The sequence below is a fragment of the Hirundo rustica genome, chromosome Z, assembly GCF_015227805.2.
Source record: "Hirundo rustica isolate bHirRus1 chromosome Z, bHirRus1.pri.v3, whole genome shotgun sequence".
In the NCBI taxonomy this organism is placed as follows: domain Eukaryota; kingdom Metazoa; phylum Chordata; class Aves; order Passeriformes; family Hirundinidae; genus Hirundo; species Hirundo rustica.
In genome coordinates this window covers 45,194,020-45,212,511 of record NC_053488.1, presented here as the reverse complement: position 1 = coordinate 45,212,511, position 18,492 = coordinate 45,194,020, and the positions used below count along the sequence as shown (strand labels likewise).

The window sequence follows — 18,492 nt, the reverse complement described above, 5'->3', positions numbered from 1 at the left end:
AAAATTTGTAAAAACAGCTCTAAGAAGTTTCAAGCATTTCTAGATTCCTGTGTTATAAGATAATACCTTTCTGTTGATAAATTTTCATTTATATTTGGCAAGTGTTACAAGTTTTCAAAAAAACATTTTTAATATAGAATACAAAAAGGAAAATTAAAATATTCCTGTCTTAGAAGTCCTACATGTTGAAATTAGAGAGCTCATTCATGAGACATCTGAATAACAGCATGACAGGTCCAGACTTTATCATGGAATAATATGATGGGTTAGTGGAATATAACTATAGAAATTACTTAGAGTCCTAACCATGAAATTCTTTTGTGCTGATCAGAAATAAGAGAAACTGTTCATTTTCAGCTGAACTACAGAAGTGGATTGGCCTGTGCATTGGATTCTTCTCAGATATGTGATCAGGCTACCTCAGGGTTATAGACGCTTCAGATCTGCAGTCTAACACAATATGACATTGTAATTGCCAATGCTCTTATAGACATCCAGGCTATACGTGTGTTGTGCTCCGTGTGATTTCTTCCATGAAATTCTTCCTGGTTAAAAAAAAAAGAGCACGTTGGGCCACATTCTGAGACAGGAGTGTTTGGGAAAGCATATGGTGTCTGAAAAATGTTGAGTCCCTCATTTCTGACAATGTTAATAGTTGAAAAATACCCAGAACGAAATCTGTGCAATCTTTGCAGAGAGTGTAATTTCAGATTTCAAGGGAAGCCAGTTGAGAACCTGGTCCCATCTCACCCCCTGCTGCCCAAAGCATAGCAGAGAACGGAGTCCTGGGACTAAACATGGTTTCCTTTCATATATGGAGAGAGGATCATAGGAAATGGTTAAGAGCCCATGGGTGAAAATTATGGCCCAAGCCAACAAAGAAACTTATTTTCTTAGGGTTGCAACAGGCTCCCTAACCAAACAGAGTTTGTTGATGAAATGCTCGTACTTCATCTACAGGAATCATCATGCTTGCAGTCTCTGATCTGGCTCGGGAATTTCAGTAACCTGATATCTTCTGGAAAAACAGCACACCAAGCTATAAACAGTCCAGGAGACTTTTGGAACGTATTGAGGATAAATTCTTAACTGAAATTATAGATCAGAGTAATAGTGCTCCTGGACCTTATTGGTTGCTTCCCAACACAGATGAACCATTTAGAGTTTGGTGGCAGCCTAGACTGCAATGATCATGCCCTGCTGGAACTCATGATTTTTAGGGATATGGGCCAGGTGAAGACTAAAACCAGGACCTCATGAGAGTGAGCTTTCAGTTGTCTGAGGAATTGATAGATGGTACCACCTGGGAAACTGCCCTTGGGTATACAGGAGCAAAACAGAGCTGGCAGCTTTTTAAAGATTTAGGATAGTTTTTGAATAGTTTTTAGTAACAGTTAAGGATAATAATTTTTCCTAGGTTGAAAAAGCTCTTGATAATTCCAGCATATAAGAAAATAGGCAAAGAAGGCAGGAGGATAGCATGGGTGAGTAAGGACCTCCTGGTCAAACTAAAGTGTGAGAAGGGAATGCACAGACAGAGGAACCAGGGACATAGATCCTGGGAGGTATATAGGGGTGCTGCTCATATATGTACATTCAGGAAAACTAGGGCACAGGTAGAGCTGATTTTGTCAAGGAATGGAGAGATTAATAAAGGTTTCTACAGGTTTTTAGTCAGAAAGGGAATAGTAAAGGAAATACACCCACAGCACACACTGAAGAATAAGACAGGAAAAACTAATGATAATGGGCAAGGAGAAGACTGCAGTGCTTCACAGTTTTTTGCCTCAGCTTCAGTGGTAAACTCTTTTCCCACATCTTTCAAGTGCCTCAACATCAGGGCAGGGAATGTGGAATGAAGTTCCTCCCGTCATAGATCAGGTTTAAGACCACCCAAGGAACCTGAACATACACGAATATATGGGACCTAATGACATACATCCCACAGTCCTGAGAGAACTTGCTAATGCAGTTATCAAGCCACTTAGAAGTATATTTGAAAAATCATGGCAGCCTGCTGAAGTCCCCAATGGCTGAAGAAAAGGGACTATTGCACAACTTTTGAAAAGGATAGAGTAATAAAGAGAATATTGGCAACTATCAATCAGTCAGCCTTAGCCCTGCTGTTTTCAAAAATTACTTAAATCTCAAGTCTTAATGTTCTTAAGGGACATTTGATTACCTGAATGGAAGTGAAACAATTACTTCCTTGACAAAAACTATCAGTGAACATACTTTCATTTAGATTTTAATTTCAGATAACTTTTACATTTTCTGTGGAAAAGTAAGGGCCATTCAAAATGGCATTACTTTGATACTTTTCTGGAAATATGATTATATTTTGGACAAAGCAGAAAACAAAATTCATGAAGGAAATGCAGTAGAGTGAGCTGTCCACATTAAAAAAAAAAAAAAAAAAATTAGTAAGTACTGATTTACCAAGTGGAAGACCAGAACCAGGGCACTGTTGCTCCCCACTGAGAAATGGGAGATGCAATAGCAGAATTATGATTCGTTGTATCTTTCTGGCTGAATAGCCTCTCACACCTCTTTATAATTGGAAGAGTGATTGTCCTGGCAGGGTAAATTGAAAAATACATTAACACTCATCACCATCACTTATATGCCATGTTATGACGGCTGTTTTATGCTCTGCTGAGATACAACTGTAATTAGTCCCCTTGGTTTAGCAGTGAAACTGTGGTCGTGGTTACAGTTGCGGTAGGCTTTCCCAGTCCAAGTTTTTTCTTTGGTTGTCTTTTCAGTTGTAGGTGTATTGCTTGAATTACCTGAGAGAGGATATGTTATGTTTGAAATGTTCTTCCTATTTTGGGTTAGTTTGTACAGAGCAACCTCCTCTGTCAAAAGTTAAGAATAAGAATATGTGTGCAGTATGGGATAAAACTCAGTGAACTTGCTTACAAAATGGGGTGTGACAGAGTCAAGCACAGAAGCTGCATTGCCTGAATCCAAGTCCAAATGTAAGGCTTGAGGACACGCTTTCTGACTTTGTCTAAGACGAGTGACTCATATGAGGAATCTGAAAGCAGAAAATGCAAGACCGGGCATATTTCTGTATTCTGAGCTGGTATTCCAGTTTCCTGCACATGTCTGCATGCTATGGCACACACACGTTCATTTTAAAGACCAGACAGAAAGATTTCTGCTGCTCTTTGGGGAGAGGATGCTGCTCCATCTGAACAGCATGACCCAGCTGGACCTTGGCCTGTTCGAGTATATTTTTTAATTTCTCCACTGAGAATAGGATTAGCTCCAACAGTTTGAACACTAAATAGAACTTAATTACCATTAAGAACTGAACGCTTAAAATACCAGTTTTTAAGTCTTGTATAATCACTGGTTCTTTTTAGTGCTAGACCGTTATACAGTGTTAATGGATTTTATAGTCTTAATGTCTATTACACAGTGCTGCAGTGGTACACATCAGTGGTGTCTTATTCAATTGCATTCCTGCCAGTCCATAGGCCTGTTGCCATTGTTCCCCATAGAAACAAAACATAACAGTATAAATATGAATAGGAGAGGACATGATTACAAGAGTGACTCACATTAACTTACAACTTTAAAAAGGGAAATTTTGGAACATGTGGGGGTTCTCTTACAGCAATCTGATGCCAAACATGCAATTTCAATGAAGTCAAACATGTAAAACTTCTTGTACAGAAGGTGTCTTTAATTCTATTTCGCATGATTATTCAGAAGTGATTTGGAATAAAATAAAATAAAACAAAATAAAATAAAATAAAATAAAATAAAAATCATTCACAGAAGAATCTGTTCCATTTACTGTAGAAAGCAAATGTAAAATCCTTTGTTCTCAGTATGTGGAATATATCTTACCTGGCTTGGTCTTATTTTTAAATATAAATTAGGTCAGCATGAGAAATGATTCAGGCAAAGAACAAGCTTTTCCTGTTTGTTTGAAGCACACGTGATGAAAGAGTATAAAGTCTTATCACATTCTAAGGTGCAGAAAAGGCAAGTGCAGTTATAAGCTGAAGCAGATTTTTTTTATGTTTTAGCCCAGTTCCTCATATTTTGAGAGTCACTCTTGAAAATTGTGTTTCCCATGCTTTTATGGAGTACAGAAATGGTCACCCTGTAAACAGAGTTCTCTTTGTCTTAAAGTAATTCAGTGTTCAAATTATGAATTATGCTAGAGCCTGTCAGTCTTCTCAGGCATTAAAACTCTGATATTAACTTCAAGTAATGTTAAATATACATGATTTTTGCAGACATTTCCTCCAGAAGGTTTCTGAAGCACGTACCAACTGAAGTTCATATACAGTAGGATCCATAAACACCTTTGCAATCAAAGTTAGGTGAATTTCACCTATTTTTAAATGAGCCGAACAGGAAGTAAGAGCAGAAAATCTCTACTGAACAGGCACCTTTTATATTGGACTTTTTTCATTTATTTTTGCAGCTCTTAGGGATGCTAGAAAACAGTCAATCAATAGTGATTGGAAGATAGAACATTCTGGAACATTCAATATTGCTGGGACCACAGTCCATTATGTTCGGAGAGGTCTCTGGGAGAAAATATCAGCCAAAGGTCCCACAACATCACCTTTACATTTACTGGTATGACGATTTGGTTTTATTTACTTGATTCCTATGATATAGCATACTGACTAATATTTTTTCCAGACTCCTCAAGAGAATGCGATCTATGTAAGATATACTTGCTTTTCTGTTTATATATGCATCTACAAAAGTGGTAAGGTGGGGGGTGAGGAGAGAGATCTGTCTACCTGGTTGTAAAAAAATTCATTTAAATCCAAGAGCAATCTTTATATTGTTGGGGCAGGATTGAAGGTCTCAACAATCCTACAAATGCCATAAAAAGCTGATGTGTCAGGCAAGGAGAGAGATTTGAATTATTTGAGGTGGTTTTAATCCTGGCTGACTATAGCACAGCATCACCATTTCAGAATTGCAATCACCAAGTTTTCCATGAAAAAGTCAAGTTTTGATGCATTTCAGTGTAGGAGAGGAAAAGTTAATAATAGCCACCATGAAAAAAAAAAAGAGGGAGACATGATTGGGAAGTACTTCATAATTCAAATCCTTTAAATTAAAGGATTTTTTTAAATAAAGCAAAATATTTTTCCCCATTGGCTTGATTTGTATACTCTAATTAATTTCTTCTAGCAAATCCATTAGGAGAGCTGAAAGGCAGTAGAGCATCAATTCATCCTGTTGTGCTTTTCAGGATGATCTACTTGCAGTTTGGAGTTTGACTGTGTATGTAGGAAGGTTTTCCATCTTTGGATATTGCAGGTGCTGCTCTTCCACGACCAGAGCTATGGTTTACACTATGAATACACAATCCCACTGGATCCTCTCCCTGAAAATCAGAGCTCTAAAGTACCACAACCCCTTTTCATGTGGACGCATTCTACCTGGGAAGACTGTGATGCTGTATGTGGAGGAGGTAAAATAAAAGATAAATTTACAACCACGCACACTCATATATCAAAAATGAATATGTGTATAAAATATGCATGTATATACACAGTGCAAATGTGTGTATGCAATATGCACCTATATGTATAAACAACTATATGTTTATATATAATTACAATTCTGATGGTCAACGTTGTGTATTTAATACTAATATCCTCACTGTGGCTTGTATGTTTCCATACAATGTGACAAGAGACATACATCAGTCTCATCCTTTCTGACTGCATTAAAAATACTGTGATAACTCTAGGAAAAGTCATACTAAATATGAAAAAGTAGCAAAAGATGGTAATAAAGGAGCAAAATCTAGGCTAACAAGCAAATTCAGGACACAGTTTCCGAGAATAAATACAAGTGCAAGAGCTAGAACAAGAATAGAAATTGCATTCCGCTCTGTATTTGGAACTGCTGAAGATAAATGATCTGTAAGAGACATTTCAAACCACAGAATCCCAGTCTCAGATCAAATAAGTACAGTTAGGAACATGAGTTGAGGATGATCCAGAAACATATGGAACAAATATTACAACAGCAGATATTAGTATGCTGATGTGATTTTTTTCCTATGTTTATTAACCATAAAATATGTGATTTTGGAAGAAGGATTCTGAAAACAAATAATGGAATATGAACAGTATTGATGTAACAAAAGTCTTTCAAACTGTTTTCTATAAGATGTTATTTAAAATTATAATTACACTCAAAAAAAAAAAAACACTTCAGAGAGTTTTTTGGTTTTTGTTTTTAAATAAATGCAGTGTACAGTGATCTGTTAATACCTTTTGCATTTAGTCAGCCTGTGAACACTGTATTGATTTTTGATACCTGTCTTTCTTGCTGACAACCCTGACAGTCATGGTTGCTCTGATCAACAGTTCTGAAAACTGCCCCGCACCTTGTGATTGAATAGGAAAGCCTGGAAATGCTTTTCTTTCTCATAACATCAGCATAAAGAACACCGTGTTCTAGCTCCTCTGACTGTATGAGCAGTCCTGGTGTCATGAAAGATTGCTGTAGTTTCCATAAACATGCTTTTTGTAGTTTAGTAAGAAAGCTTCTTCCCTAGAAGGTATTTTGTTCTTGGTGCTAGTAGTACCTTCTAATTCTTAATAGTGCATCCCTGTTTATTTGTAAGTTCAGTTTTTACAGTTTCCTGATGTATTTTCAGAATAATTTTAATGCTACTACAATCTGTCATTGTTGCCCCAGGTATTTCTAAATATTTATATCATCTACAAAAATCTTAAAATGCAGTATGTTAATACTTTATTCTACATTAATGCTTAAATAAATATTTAGATGTTTTACTCTAATGTTTACATTTTTTTCTCTTGTAACTGGCCTTCATTTTATGTTATTGTCCAAAATAGCTGAGTTATTACAAAGTTCCCTAGAAGGTAAATATTCTGAAATACTACTGAAAGATTTTTCTTACTTTAGACAAAACTATTTTCAGTTTTCTTTTACTTTCTTGCCTAAATACCAAGCAATAATAAAACTAAAATACTAGAGCTTTTACCCTAAGTATTTGTAATTAAAATTTAACATCAATATTTTGATTAGTCTGAATAAATAATATAACAATTATCAATAGTTCTGCTTAAAATGCTCAAAGCGTGTTTCAAGATAAAACTATTGATGAAGCCATGTGGTTTTGTGTATTTTTATGTAAGTAACTGGTCTGTGACCTCCTATGTTGCAGAAAAACTTTTTTTTGTGTAGGAGAGAATATGAATACATAGATGTATATATAAGTGCAGAAGGAATTATCAAACATTTCAAACACTGTGATGTTATAGATATGACAGATTAGTTGCATGTACTCTCATGTACGCAAGTGCTGTGTAAAATGTCAGCAGTGGTCATGCACGTAATGTGCGTTTATAACTTAACTGCTCCATCCACAGCCTCATTTTTGACCTCTGGTGAGCATTCATGCTTAAGCCTGCCTTGTTCATGCATGCAGCCTCTTTGCCAGACAGAGTAAAAGTAATTAAAAGAACAAATGGTTGTGAGCCTATTTTCTTCTCACTGAAATCCTGAATTCAAGGATTGCTAGTTTTCTAAAATTTATGCTCCAGTCTAATTGCAAGTTATTGCTTGTGGTTGGTATTACATCAAATTCTAATTTCTAATACTTCCATGTTCAAGAGACATCAGGTTCCAGGCCATGCATCAGCACAAGGATTCTGCAACAGAGCATGCACTGGATCTCTGCAGCAGTACCCAGCTTCCTAAATGGTGTTCTGACCCTACACATCAGGTCATCTGGCCTCTTTAGTTCATGAGAAATAGTGCAGGCTCCCTACTGAAGGATGCATGTGCTGATTTCCTTTATCTGAGTGCCAGCCACAATTTGTCATTTCTTTCTTCATTTTATGTAGTAGTTAACAACCATACTTCACTTTGTAATTTTCTGGTTTCAGTGGTTGAGAAAGAAAATTATTCCAGTAAGAGTAAGGGTTTAGCCTATAACTATAGTTACAGGAGTAAAGCAGAAAAACTCTTGATTGTGGTATGCAAAGACTAAATTAGAAGCTCACCATGTCTCCTACAAACTGTAGGATTTCTTTCAGGCTCTCTGCTAGCTTTGAATTTCTTACACTGGTGTTGCAGTTCTTTTAGCCAAACTGTATATGAAATAGCTGTATCTGTGTCCTTAACAATTTGTATATTCTTGGTTTCCACACAAACTTTCTTCTATTTTACTAGGTGAAAGAAAGACAACAGTCTCCTGCACAAAGATTATGAACAAGAATATCAGTCTTGTGGACAACAAGAAGTGCAAATATTTAACAAAACCTGAACCACAGATCCGCAAGTGCAACGAACAGCCCTGCCAGACAAGGTAACAGTGATTTGGTTAAATTAAACAATAATATCTAGATATAAAAACCTTACACTGAACTGCTTCTGGCAATGAATGGGCAGTAAATACATTAATCCAAAACATTATAATGCAAAATGTAGGGAAGAGAGAAATTCTGGAACTTGCTTCTCCTGAGTTTTAATGCAAGAGAGTCCTTAAGCACCATGCCTAATTTAATTCTGATTCAATAAACCAGTTAATTCCTTTCCTCAGGAAGCATTCTCACAGACTGATCTGTGCTACAAAACTGAAATTTAAATGCTGCTTATATAAAGACATACATGGGATTTAATCCCATGATCTTAATTAACGATACACACTAAATAGTAAATAAATAAATAAACCCCTGCTAATCACTCTTTCTACATTTGTGCAACTTGAAGTATAGTGAGCCTGCTGCTCTGTCCTCTCTTTCCTCTCACCCTGTGAGAGGAAAATCCTTGCACATGGATCAGTAAATAGCCTGAGCTAGACCCTGATGTCTGAACACTGCAAGAGGCAGGAGGCAGCTCCATGTGTAGCCTGTGCCAAGCAAAGCCCACCCATCACCTACTGTCCCTGCAGCTGAACTGGCAGCCTGCTCCTTGCACTGACTGACCAGACCAGCAGAGTGGCCCATTTCAGAGTGGTGCCACTTGGCAGCTAAGAATTAGGACTTGAGAAGGTCCTCAAGAATTTGCATTGTTTAAAGCAAGTTAGAGCAAGTCCACACCTTTCCAGGGAGGCAAGAACAGCTAGCAGGAGCTGGTTATCATCCCCAAGAGTGAGCACTGGGATCAGTCTTCTGCAGTCATCTGGAGGACAGGTAGATGGCATTTTTAAACAAAATAATGCAAAATAAATGAAATGCAAATACTGTTGAAGAAAGCATGTAAAGTGAACTAGAAGACATAGTTTTCTTGGAAAGGATGAAGTACTGAAGTTGATAAAATGTGAAGTATGATACATTTTAAGTAAGACAAAACCACTGACATTTGGTCTTCCCCAAACTAGGGCACTACTCTTTGGAAGGATTATTTACACTTCATTATATGCATATTTGAGAAGACCTTTATTTTATTTTATTTTATTTTATTTTATTTTATTTTATTTTATTTTATTTTATTTTATTTTATTAACATCACTGTTCACTTAATGGGTAGGAATGGAATAATCTGATCTTTTTCTGAGGTATTGTCTACCATAAATTTTCAACAGTCTGTGTTTTTTCCAGCTTATTAAGTGAAAGTTTTAAAACTCTGCTAATTGATACTCGGAGATGCTGTACTGAGAAATGCGGAAAAACTTAATGATCTAAATTTTGATACACTGTAAGCAATCATTACAAAATAATATTGGCTTTCAACGGTAATGTTACTAATGCATACATTTGCATAAGTACTTATTTGCTGTTGGCATATGAAGAAATATCTTGAAGTCTATTCAATTAGCTTGACAGGTATGACTTGTAAATCATATATCTGAACAGATAACAAAAAGCCCCTTAGTTAAATGTTTTATTTTCTTGCTACAAATGCATGACAGAAGGATGAAACAAATTTATTAAATCTCAGTTTTCTAAAAACTCTCCTTGCAAACTAAGTCTCCTTGAAAATACTTGCGTACTGCATCAGGGGCTGAACTATTTGATTTTTTAAGGGCACATGGCTGTAATCTGGATCTACAGAACATCTGGGGAAAATTATGTTCTAGAATGATTGCTCTCCAGGTATGTGGGCTCCACAAAACTACATCAGCTTTCCTTGCTGTTGTGATTTAAACCATGGACCTTGTTAGGCCTTACTGTGAGGAACGTGAAGAACTGTGGGCTTTTGTGCTTTTTCCAGGACAATGAGTCTTTCACACTTGAGTAATTCTTGAAACAGAGTATTTTCAAGGAATGCTGGACTTTACATGCTTGGCATACACTTGACATAGATAGACATACAGAGAATAATAGGCAGGCTGATCAGGGATCTGTCTTCTTTAAAATGTATGTATATTTTGGAAATTTTCTAATTGGGATTATAATTAGAGGAAAGTACTTTGAAAACATAGGGGTAGTGAACTGGGAAAGGAATTTATATGCACATTAATTCTATATGTATATGTAATATATGTTAGATTAATAAATACTCCATTAGCAAAATGACTGCAAAAGGAGGCTGAAAATATGCAAATTTGGGTGTATACACTGGTGAGCAAGAGAATAAGATGTGATGGTATTTTTCCCTTCCTGATTTTGTATTACTACATTGCCTGTGTTTCTTTGCAGATGGATGATGACAGAATGGACACCATGTTCAAGGACATGTGGGAAAGGAACCCAGAACAGACAAGTAGCCTGCACACAGCAGCTCAGAAATGGGACCCTAATCAGAGCAAGGGAGAGAGATTGTCTGGGGCCAAAGCCTGCTTCTGCCCAGCGCTGTGAAGGCCAGGACTGCATGACGGTGTGGGAGGCAGGAGTCTGGTCTGAGGTGCTGCATTTATTTATGCAAATATTCCATAGTCATTATTTGTGCCTTAGTATTTTTTTGGAAATAAGGGGTTTTTCTACATCAAATGGCACAGCTCAGCCTAATGATTTTCATCCTCCTCATGCAATGCTTTGGGCAAGTGTTCAGGGGCTCAGAAAACCAGCTGTGTAGAACTACTGCATCTTACCTAGTTAATGGCATGCAACAGTCTCTTCTGGCCAGTTCTCAAGCATGTATAATCAAGTATGTCTTGTCTGTATTAGTGGGTAACTAGGGGCAAATGCAATTAAGGCATCACTTATCAGGTACAAGATCTTGGGTTCAGGAACATCTGGGATGTAGTTTTGTACCAAGGGATGTTGATCATCAGATGGGTGATGCCATCCTGCTTCAGAGAGGCTTTGAGTGGAGCCTCTGGCAAAGAAAGATATTTTCTGCCCTTCCTCTTTCTTTTCTCTTTTTCCAGAGCAACAGCAATAGGCAAATGGGCTTATAAATAATGCAATTTCATGTATGCTGCGTCCTGAAGGATTGCTGTAAACTGTAATAATTGTTCAAAACTTTTTATCATTTAACATCTTTAAATGTGTTTGTCCATTTGGCTTTCTTCATCTGTGGAGGAAGAGTATTGTTCTCACTGCCATCTGGACAAGATGAAAGGGCTGTTACTATCAAAGTATAAAGGCCATTCTGATTGCTTCCCTTACTAGAAGCTGTGCTACGGATCTCTCTGTGGTCAAAATACAAATAGCAGCTTTCAAATGTGGGGGCAGTCCCTTCTTTGAATTGCTCTACTCAGCAGAACTCCTTGACCTCCAAGCAAGACAGAGCTAACAAATAGGAAATGTTTTCAAAGATGAAAAGCAGATGCCAGGGTAGAGATAGTACATGTAAATACCAGCAGTTTCTGGTGTGGTACAGAGTTTTATGATGCAAGGGCCAGTTGTGAGAAGAAAGGCATCCACTTACAGAGGTGAGAAAAAGAAGTACACTGATTGTCTAGTCAGTTTGTTTCACTTCAGAGATGAGAAATGAGAGAGCATGTTTTTGTTGGAAGCAATCAACATTTTTTGAAGAGTGAGGTATTTCCCGTGGCCGTTCCTACTATCACCATAAGGTAGGAAGCTAGCTGTTACTGCTTCCTGTGGTTATAATCAGTTTGGCAGAAGAGAGTTTTGAGCTGCAAGCAGCAGGACAATCAAAAGCAGTGATAATGTCTTGAGAGGGAAATGGCATCATTTTTGGCTGTGCAAATGGGAATGGTGGAAAAAAACCCATAGATTAGGGCCTTCTGAGCAACTTGAAAAGAGTTTCAAATGCTGTCTATATAGTGACTTCGAATTTTCAAGTTCAGTCTGGATTCTTGCAAGGTATTGGAATATTTACTTTTCCATTCTACACTTTTTTCCCTTCTCCCAAAAAAAGGCTGTTAGACATTTACAGAGCTTTTCTAAAGTTTCTTCACATCTTATTCCTATGAACATTATTTTGGATTTTCTTTCATTGTATTTCCTTTCATTTGAAGAAGAAAGATTGCCTAATATTTTTAGTATAGTATTTTGCATTCATTTAATCATAACTTCTCAAATATTTTCTTATTCAAAAGCCTGTTTCTTTTCCTTAAGCGACTAAGTTTTAATCTAATTTTAGCTAAAAATGAATCAATTATCATTCTGTCCCATAATGAATTTGTGTTCAGTTTTTCTTTTTTAATAAATCTAGTATTGATGCAATTGAAGGTTGGAAGTAAGGAGGTCACTGAAGCGGTGAAATATTTAAACTGGTCTGGCAGAAGTCATATAGAAGGAGGTGAAATGGGGTAAGTGAATTTTGTAGAAATCTGAAAAACAATTTTTTCCAACAGTGCTCTGTAAAGTGTGGTAAGGGAGTTCGGCATCGGACTGTGAGGTGTACCAATCCACGTAAGAAATGTGTTTCATCCACAAGACCTAAAGAGGCAGAGGACTGTGAGGACTATTCCAAATGCTATGTCTGGAGAATGGGAGACTGGTCTAAGGTGAGTAATCCTTGATACTAGCACCTCCCAGCATCATACATTTTGCAAGTTGAGTTCTAAATAAGAATTACTCTTACCAAAAGTGTACAGATGTCCCAGGTGAGGGAAAAATAAGGCTATAAATAAAAAAACCAACAACAACAACAAAAACACCCCACACTAAACTGCTAGTCACAATGAGCCTAGAGTATAAATAAAAATCAGGAATATGAAGTAAGTGTGAGATAAATTTTCACTATAATGCAAATCTGTATAAACTTACTGTGTCAGTGGGCAGGCAAGCAAATTCAGAACTGCAGCCCTCTCCAAACTTACAGTGTACATATTTCATTAATTTGCATTTGCACGTTTTATCTGTGTTTTCAACAAAGTACACCCTCCAGCATTATACAGTAGCACCTTTAGCCTATAAAATTTCCACAAAAACCATTTAGCATCTGGGAAGCATCTATTACTGTTATTCTGGGGACTATGATTATTATTGTTGTTGTTGTTGTTGTTATTGTTTTTGAAACTCAACATAACTGACATTACATTATTTCCTTGTCACATGGGTTTTGAGAATTGGATAAGCATAGGCCAAACAGTAACAGACAATATTGGTTAGATATGTAATTGAACTTAAATATCTGATACAGTTCTGTAATATCCAAAAAATGCTGAAATTCTGAAATTTAACCTTGTCAATGTTAAATTTCAGAAATTAACCTTGCTGTATCATAGACCACACTTTAGCAGAAAGATTGTAATCTTTTTTTTTTATATTTTATTTCCTTTGCTTCTCTTCATAACTTTGCACACAACACTTTTACTTTCAGCACCTAACATTATTACAGCATTTTTTTAACTTGCTAGTATGGAGAAGTATTTAATGTATTTTTAGTTGTCTTTCATGTGATGTAGGAGCTGGAAACAAGGACTAAAGCCAGCAGTGTATGACTAGCCAGCCTTCCAAGAATTAGCTGCAAGTACTCTGTGAGTAACCAGCTACTTGAAAAGTACATAGTATAACGATTAATTTTTTTAAACAGCAGAAGCAACTAACTTTCTGTAGCAGTATTACTTTTACAAAAAGATATGTTTGGCAATAACATTTAGTATTTACAGTTCTCTACTACATAACTACAGTTAAAACCTGCCTCATTTAGCACTAGCACCAGTAGGAAGTAAACCATGGAGAAATGACGATCTGCTTTCTTAATTGAAGCAGACATTCAAATTGGGGTTGCTGAGGCTATGTGGGTATGCTGAGACAGTTAGACTGTGTTCCCAGTGCCCTCTGGAGAGAAGAACTTTATCCTCTCAGTACTTTTCACAAACAACCATGTCATAGATGAGTGTACAAAAACTTACATCTTCCAGTTAAAATTTACTGGCAATTTTGTATTTTCTCCTCTCCTCCTAGAGTCAAAGCTGTAACACTCTCACCTAAAGTGTACTTTGAACTTCAAAATTAGGACATGAGGAATTATGGAATTGGCAAAATCTTTTTAACAGTTGACATACAGTCTGATTGTGACTAGTGCAGCAGAGATTTTCCAAAACTTATACTAAAAAATAGATACTTTGAGTTCTCTACAGAGACACAAGTTCAATTTAAAATTTACGTGGATGTCTATTTCTTTTCTCTGTTATTCTTCTGTTCCAATGAAGGAGTACATAGCAACATGAAGTCATGGCATACATGTTGATATGTCTGCGATGGTGAGAACAAATGAAAAGCTCAGATAAATGTTAATCTTTGCTGTGTTTGTTTCTAGCCCAGAGGTTCAGTGCAGTCTTCTGTGCTGTTTTTACTCTTTAGGATTGTTCTTGACATTGACAGAAGTCTGTTCCTTTGAACAGAGCCAAGTCTCTCTAGCTAATGCCAAGACTTGACTTGAAAAATTTAAATGACGCTTCTCACACATTGAAAGAAGAGGCTTAATCTTTACTGGCTTTGCTGTTTCCCTTGAACTCCAAAGACTTAGTTTTAAATTAAGGTTAAATAAAACTATTACTGAAAAGATAGCATGATTAATAATGATGGAGTGCTGTAATGGAGATAATTTGTTTTATTGGTATAAAGATCAAATATTAAGATCAAATAGTTTTTGATCTCTACGTTTTAACAATACCAAGATCAAAGAAAATTTGACCAAAATTCCAAGCTCCAATAGATGAATAAACACAATAATCCTTCTAAACCTCAGTCTAAAAGAAATCTGTACAACCCGGCCTGTGTGCAGCATTTTACTCTGTAATGGTGTTTAAATCAGTACAGTGGGTCAACATCACGGTTCTTAACATCACTCGGGCTCTGTGCCCACCTTTGTGAGGAATATAGGTATGATGAGAAAGGAAAGAATAAAAAAGCTCAAACTGAGCTTCTGGAGACATTACCAATGACATTGTCTTTTCCCAGCAAGTGCCATTCATGGAATATCCTACCTAATAATGTCTGAGTTGTACCTTCAAAGGAGGGATGCTTACAGATCATCGCTATTCTAGCACCAGCTAGGGCAGGGTGTTAGCAACAGTGTCCCTTGCTAAGCTGCCCACTGGCTACCCATTTCAAAGCCATAAAGGACAGGATCATACTCAGAGGCATTCATCAGCAAAGTATAAACAAATAGGTCAAGGAGAGGTGAAATGAAATTCATGTGAACTGCATGTTTGCACATCTGCACACTTACTAAGGAGCACATCATTGTAAAAGTCATTCTCCAAAAAACACGTACATTTCAGCAGCATAGGGTATGTCTAAGGTACTTTTTGTAGGAAACTGCATATCTTTTTCTCTGCTACTATCAGACTCTTCAGATCATTGTCAGAATAAGTGAAGCATGAGAATGAGGATGAATTTTGGAACAGAGAATAACTTGGAAAGTGGACATTGAAAATGGTAATTAAAAACTTAAGATTTATATGATATTATATCATTCAGCAAGGAAAAATCAGGGATCAAAAGTCTGGTAAACCAACTAGAATTTAGAAGCAGCAATTTGTAAGATGAAGAGATATTTTGTATGTATGTATGTATGTATGTATAGGAGATCAGAGAAGATAATGTGGCATACATCGTAAAAAAGATTGGAAGAATGATTCACTCTATAGAAACTAATGATGGAGCAGCATCAGAATTTCTAAATAGTATCTATGTGTTAGACCAGAGATGGCGAGGAGTTAAATATGACATCTGGGGTAGTGGTCCCAGCAGTTGGGATGCAGTTCATTTTGTCTATAGCCTGAAGAAGCAAAAACATGAAGCAAAGGTTCACCTCCTACATTTTTTTCCACTGAGTCTGAAAGGGTATCTGAGGTAACTGCTTTATTTTTACACCAATGAATCCCAGAATTCATGGCCTATTCCAAATTATTTATTTCAGACAGTACATGCAGTACTCCCTAGAAAGAGTATGTGGGTGTGTGGGTGTGTGTTTAGATGAAAGAAGTCGAGTCTCCAGCTGTTAGGGGGAGACAGAGTCACAGAGAGATCTACTCTACTGAGGGGTAGAGAAAGCAGATGTCAGAGATAAGGATTTTTTGCCTTCTGCTCCAATTGAAGAACACATGTAAATGGAGAGCAAGTAAATACCCACCAATATTTTTTGCTAACTATTCAAGAGCATGGGAAGTTCAACCTTTAAATTGTGTGCTTAAATATTTAAACAGCCTCTAAATTTCCACAGCAAACAAACTCAACTGAACTCCTTCAATTTAAAAAAATAAAAAAAAGGGATGAAGTTAATGTTATGTTTTTACTGACCAGGGAATTAGCTTTGCTTTTTTCTTTGGATCCCCATCCAAAACTATTAAGCTCTTCTAGATTCTTGGAGTGGAATAGTGCTGGCCATGAGTCAAAATATGACACTATCAGTAGATTTATGGACAAAGAAACTATGTGATGTGAAATAATGGAAGTTAAAATAATACCGTAATCAAGTCAATAACTTTCATATTGGCTTAAATACAGTTAATTTGCAGCAAATGAGATATGTCCTTGTTTCAGAAATCAAGCATGAGCGAATAGTATGGATGATGTCAATATAATGAAATTACATTGGGAGATTTTATACATTTCTAACCAGTCCTGTAATATTAACAATATTAACATATTTTGTTTCATAGAAGGGGGTTTTTTTAGATCGATATACTGTAGAGTTTCAGCTGGAATAAGTATAGTGTCATGTTAGTTTCCAGAAAAACAGAGTGAGACCACCCTTCATAAGAGAAGACACCACAAATAAGACTGGAAAAGATTTTAAAAGTAGATATCACCTATTTTGCACACACAGAAATCACATGTAAATGGAAAATTCTAGTGTCTGTATCCCACTTAGATCTACTAAGATATCTTTGCTGGTTTTCTGCCTCAAGCGTCTTTAGGGTAAAAAAATTTGGGGAAATACCAAATTTGAATCAAAAGGTAATTATGAGTGTTGTGTTGTCTCTCAAGTTGCATTATCTGTAAGTGTGGTCATATTGTAAAATATTTAAGTTGTGGTACATCTTAATAGTTTTCAGCAGGACTGAACCTTCCTAGGCCTCAGAGAAAAACAAAGGATGAATGAATAAGAACAAAAGAAGCGAACAGCTCCTGCTGAAAGTTGCTTGCTGTCTTACTTGACAAGTGACATGGTAATGGGAGAACTCTACAATCAAATAAATAATGCAAAGGAAAGAAAGAAAGAAAAAAATTTAAATCCACCTCATAATACATACTCTGTTTTTTCCTATGTGTCCTAGGAAAGGGTCTTAAGCAGGTTACCACCTTTACATATTACCTTCTATGTTTCCATCAAGAAGTGAAAAATTTTGTTCCCAAAATGACCTTAACATGGAGTACAAGAGACAGTATAGTGCAGAAAGAATAGTGCCTGTGCAGAAAACCAACCCTTATAGCTAGAAGAGGATGACTGGAAGATGGCAACATGTAGTGGAGGCAAGTGCAGCCCCATGCTTAAATGTGTCTGTACAACCACCATTGTCTTGCCAGACAATGTACAGCGTGCTGCACAGTCCCACCTGAAGGAATAGTACAGGGAGGAAGGAGATTCACTTACACAGCCACTGTTGGGAGACACCCTTGTGTCAGTTCTGACAGAGAAAGAAAAGGATAATATTGATGCATTCAGCAACTGAACAAAATTGTTTCGGACTCGCGTGATTTTAAAAATGGTTTCCAGGGAAGCAGGTTGAGATGTCTTCTATAGAGACACAAATCTGTAGGGAAAAGATTGACTTCTAAGTCACTTTCATAAACCTGAACAGTTAGAGGAAGTCTAGGAAATTCTGAAAGAAAAGGAGGTCTGAAATACACTTGAACAAGCTAGGATTCTTTTGCTTCTTGGTAATAGAAGTAAAATGATAAAAATGCTGTTAAAATAGATAATTGCTAACATTATAAATAAGTTTTGTTTTCTTTTACTTATGCCCAGCAATATTGCCAGATGAAGGAGAAAAATTATGTCATGCAGTTACAGATGCAGATGTTACAGAGAATAACACTGGCAGCTTTCTATGACCTCCTTTGCCACTGCTAAAGTCTTCCAAGCCATTCTAGTGCAGTCTATTCCCAAGCAGATACAAATTTCCAAACTTTGCCATTCATAAGTTTTACAGTGCTAGGCCATGCATTACTGCTGCAGGGGTTTTACACATGTACACATATGCAT

At 36.6% G+C, this 18,492-nt stretch overlaps 1 protein-coding gene across 1 annotated transcript in view; it reads left to right on the top strand.

The window, feature by feature from the left end:
• The window catches only part of ADAMTS19 (ADAM metallopeptidase with thrombospondin type 1 motif 19), a 143,778-nt gene that overhangs the window by 107,055 nt on the left and 18,231 nt on the right, over positions 1 to 18,492 (top strand). The window contains exons 17-21 of the mRNA XM_040090047.2: positions 4,448 to 4,605; positions 5,305 to 5,458; positions 8,203 to 8,338; positions 10,614 to 10,818; positions 12,683 to 12,835. Of these exons, the coding sequence (XP_039945981.1) occupies positions 4,448 to 4,605; positions 5,305 to 5,458; positions 8,203 to 8,338; positions 10,614 to 10,818; positions 12,683 to 12,835 (806 nt within the window). The remainder of the gene's footprint in view (positions 1 to 4,447; positions 4,606 to 5,304; positions 5,459 to 8,202; positions 8,339 to 10,613; positions 10,819 to 12,682; positions 12,836 to 18,492) is intronic.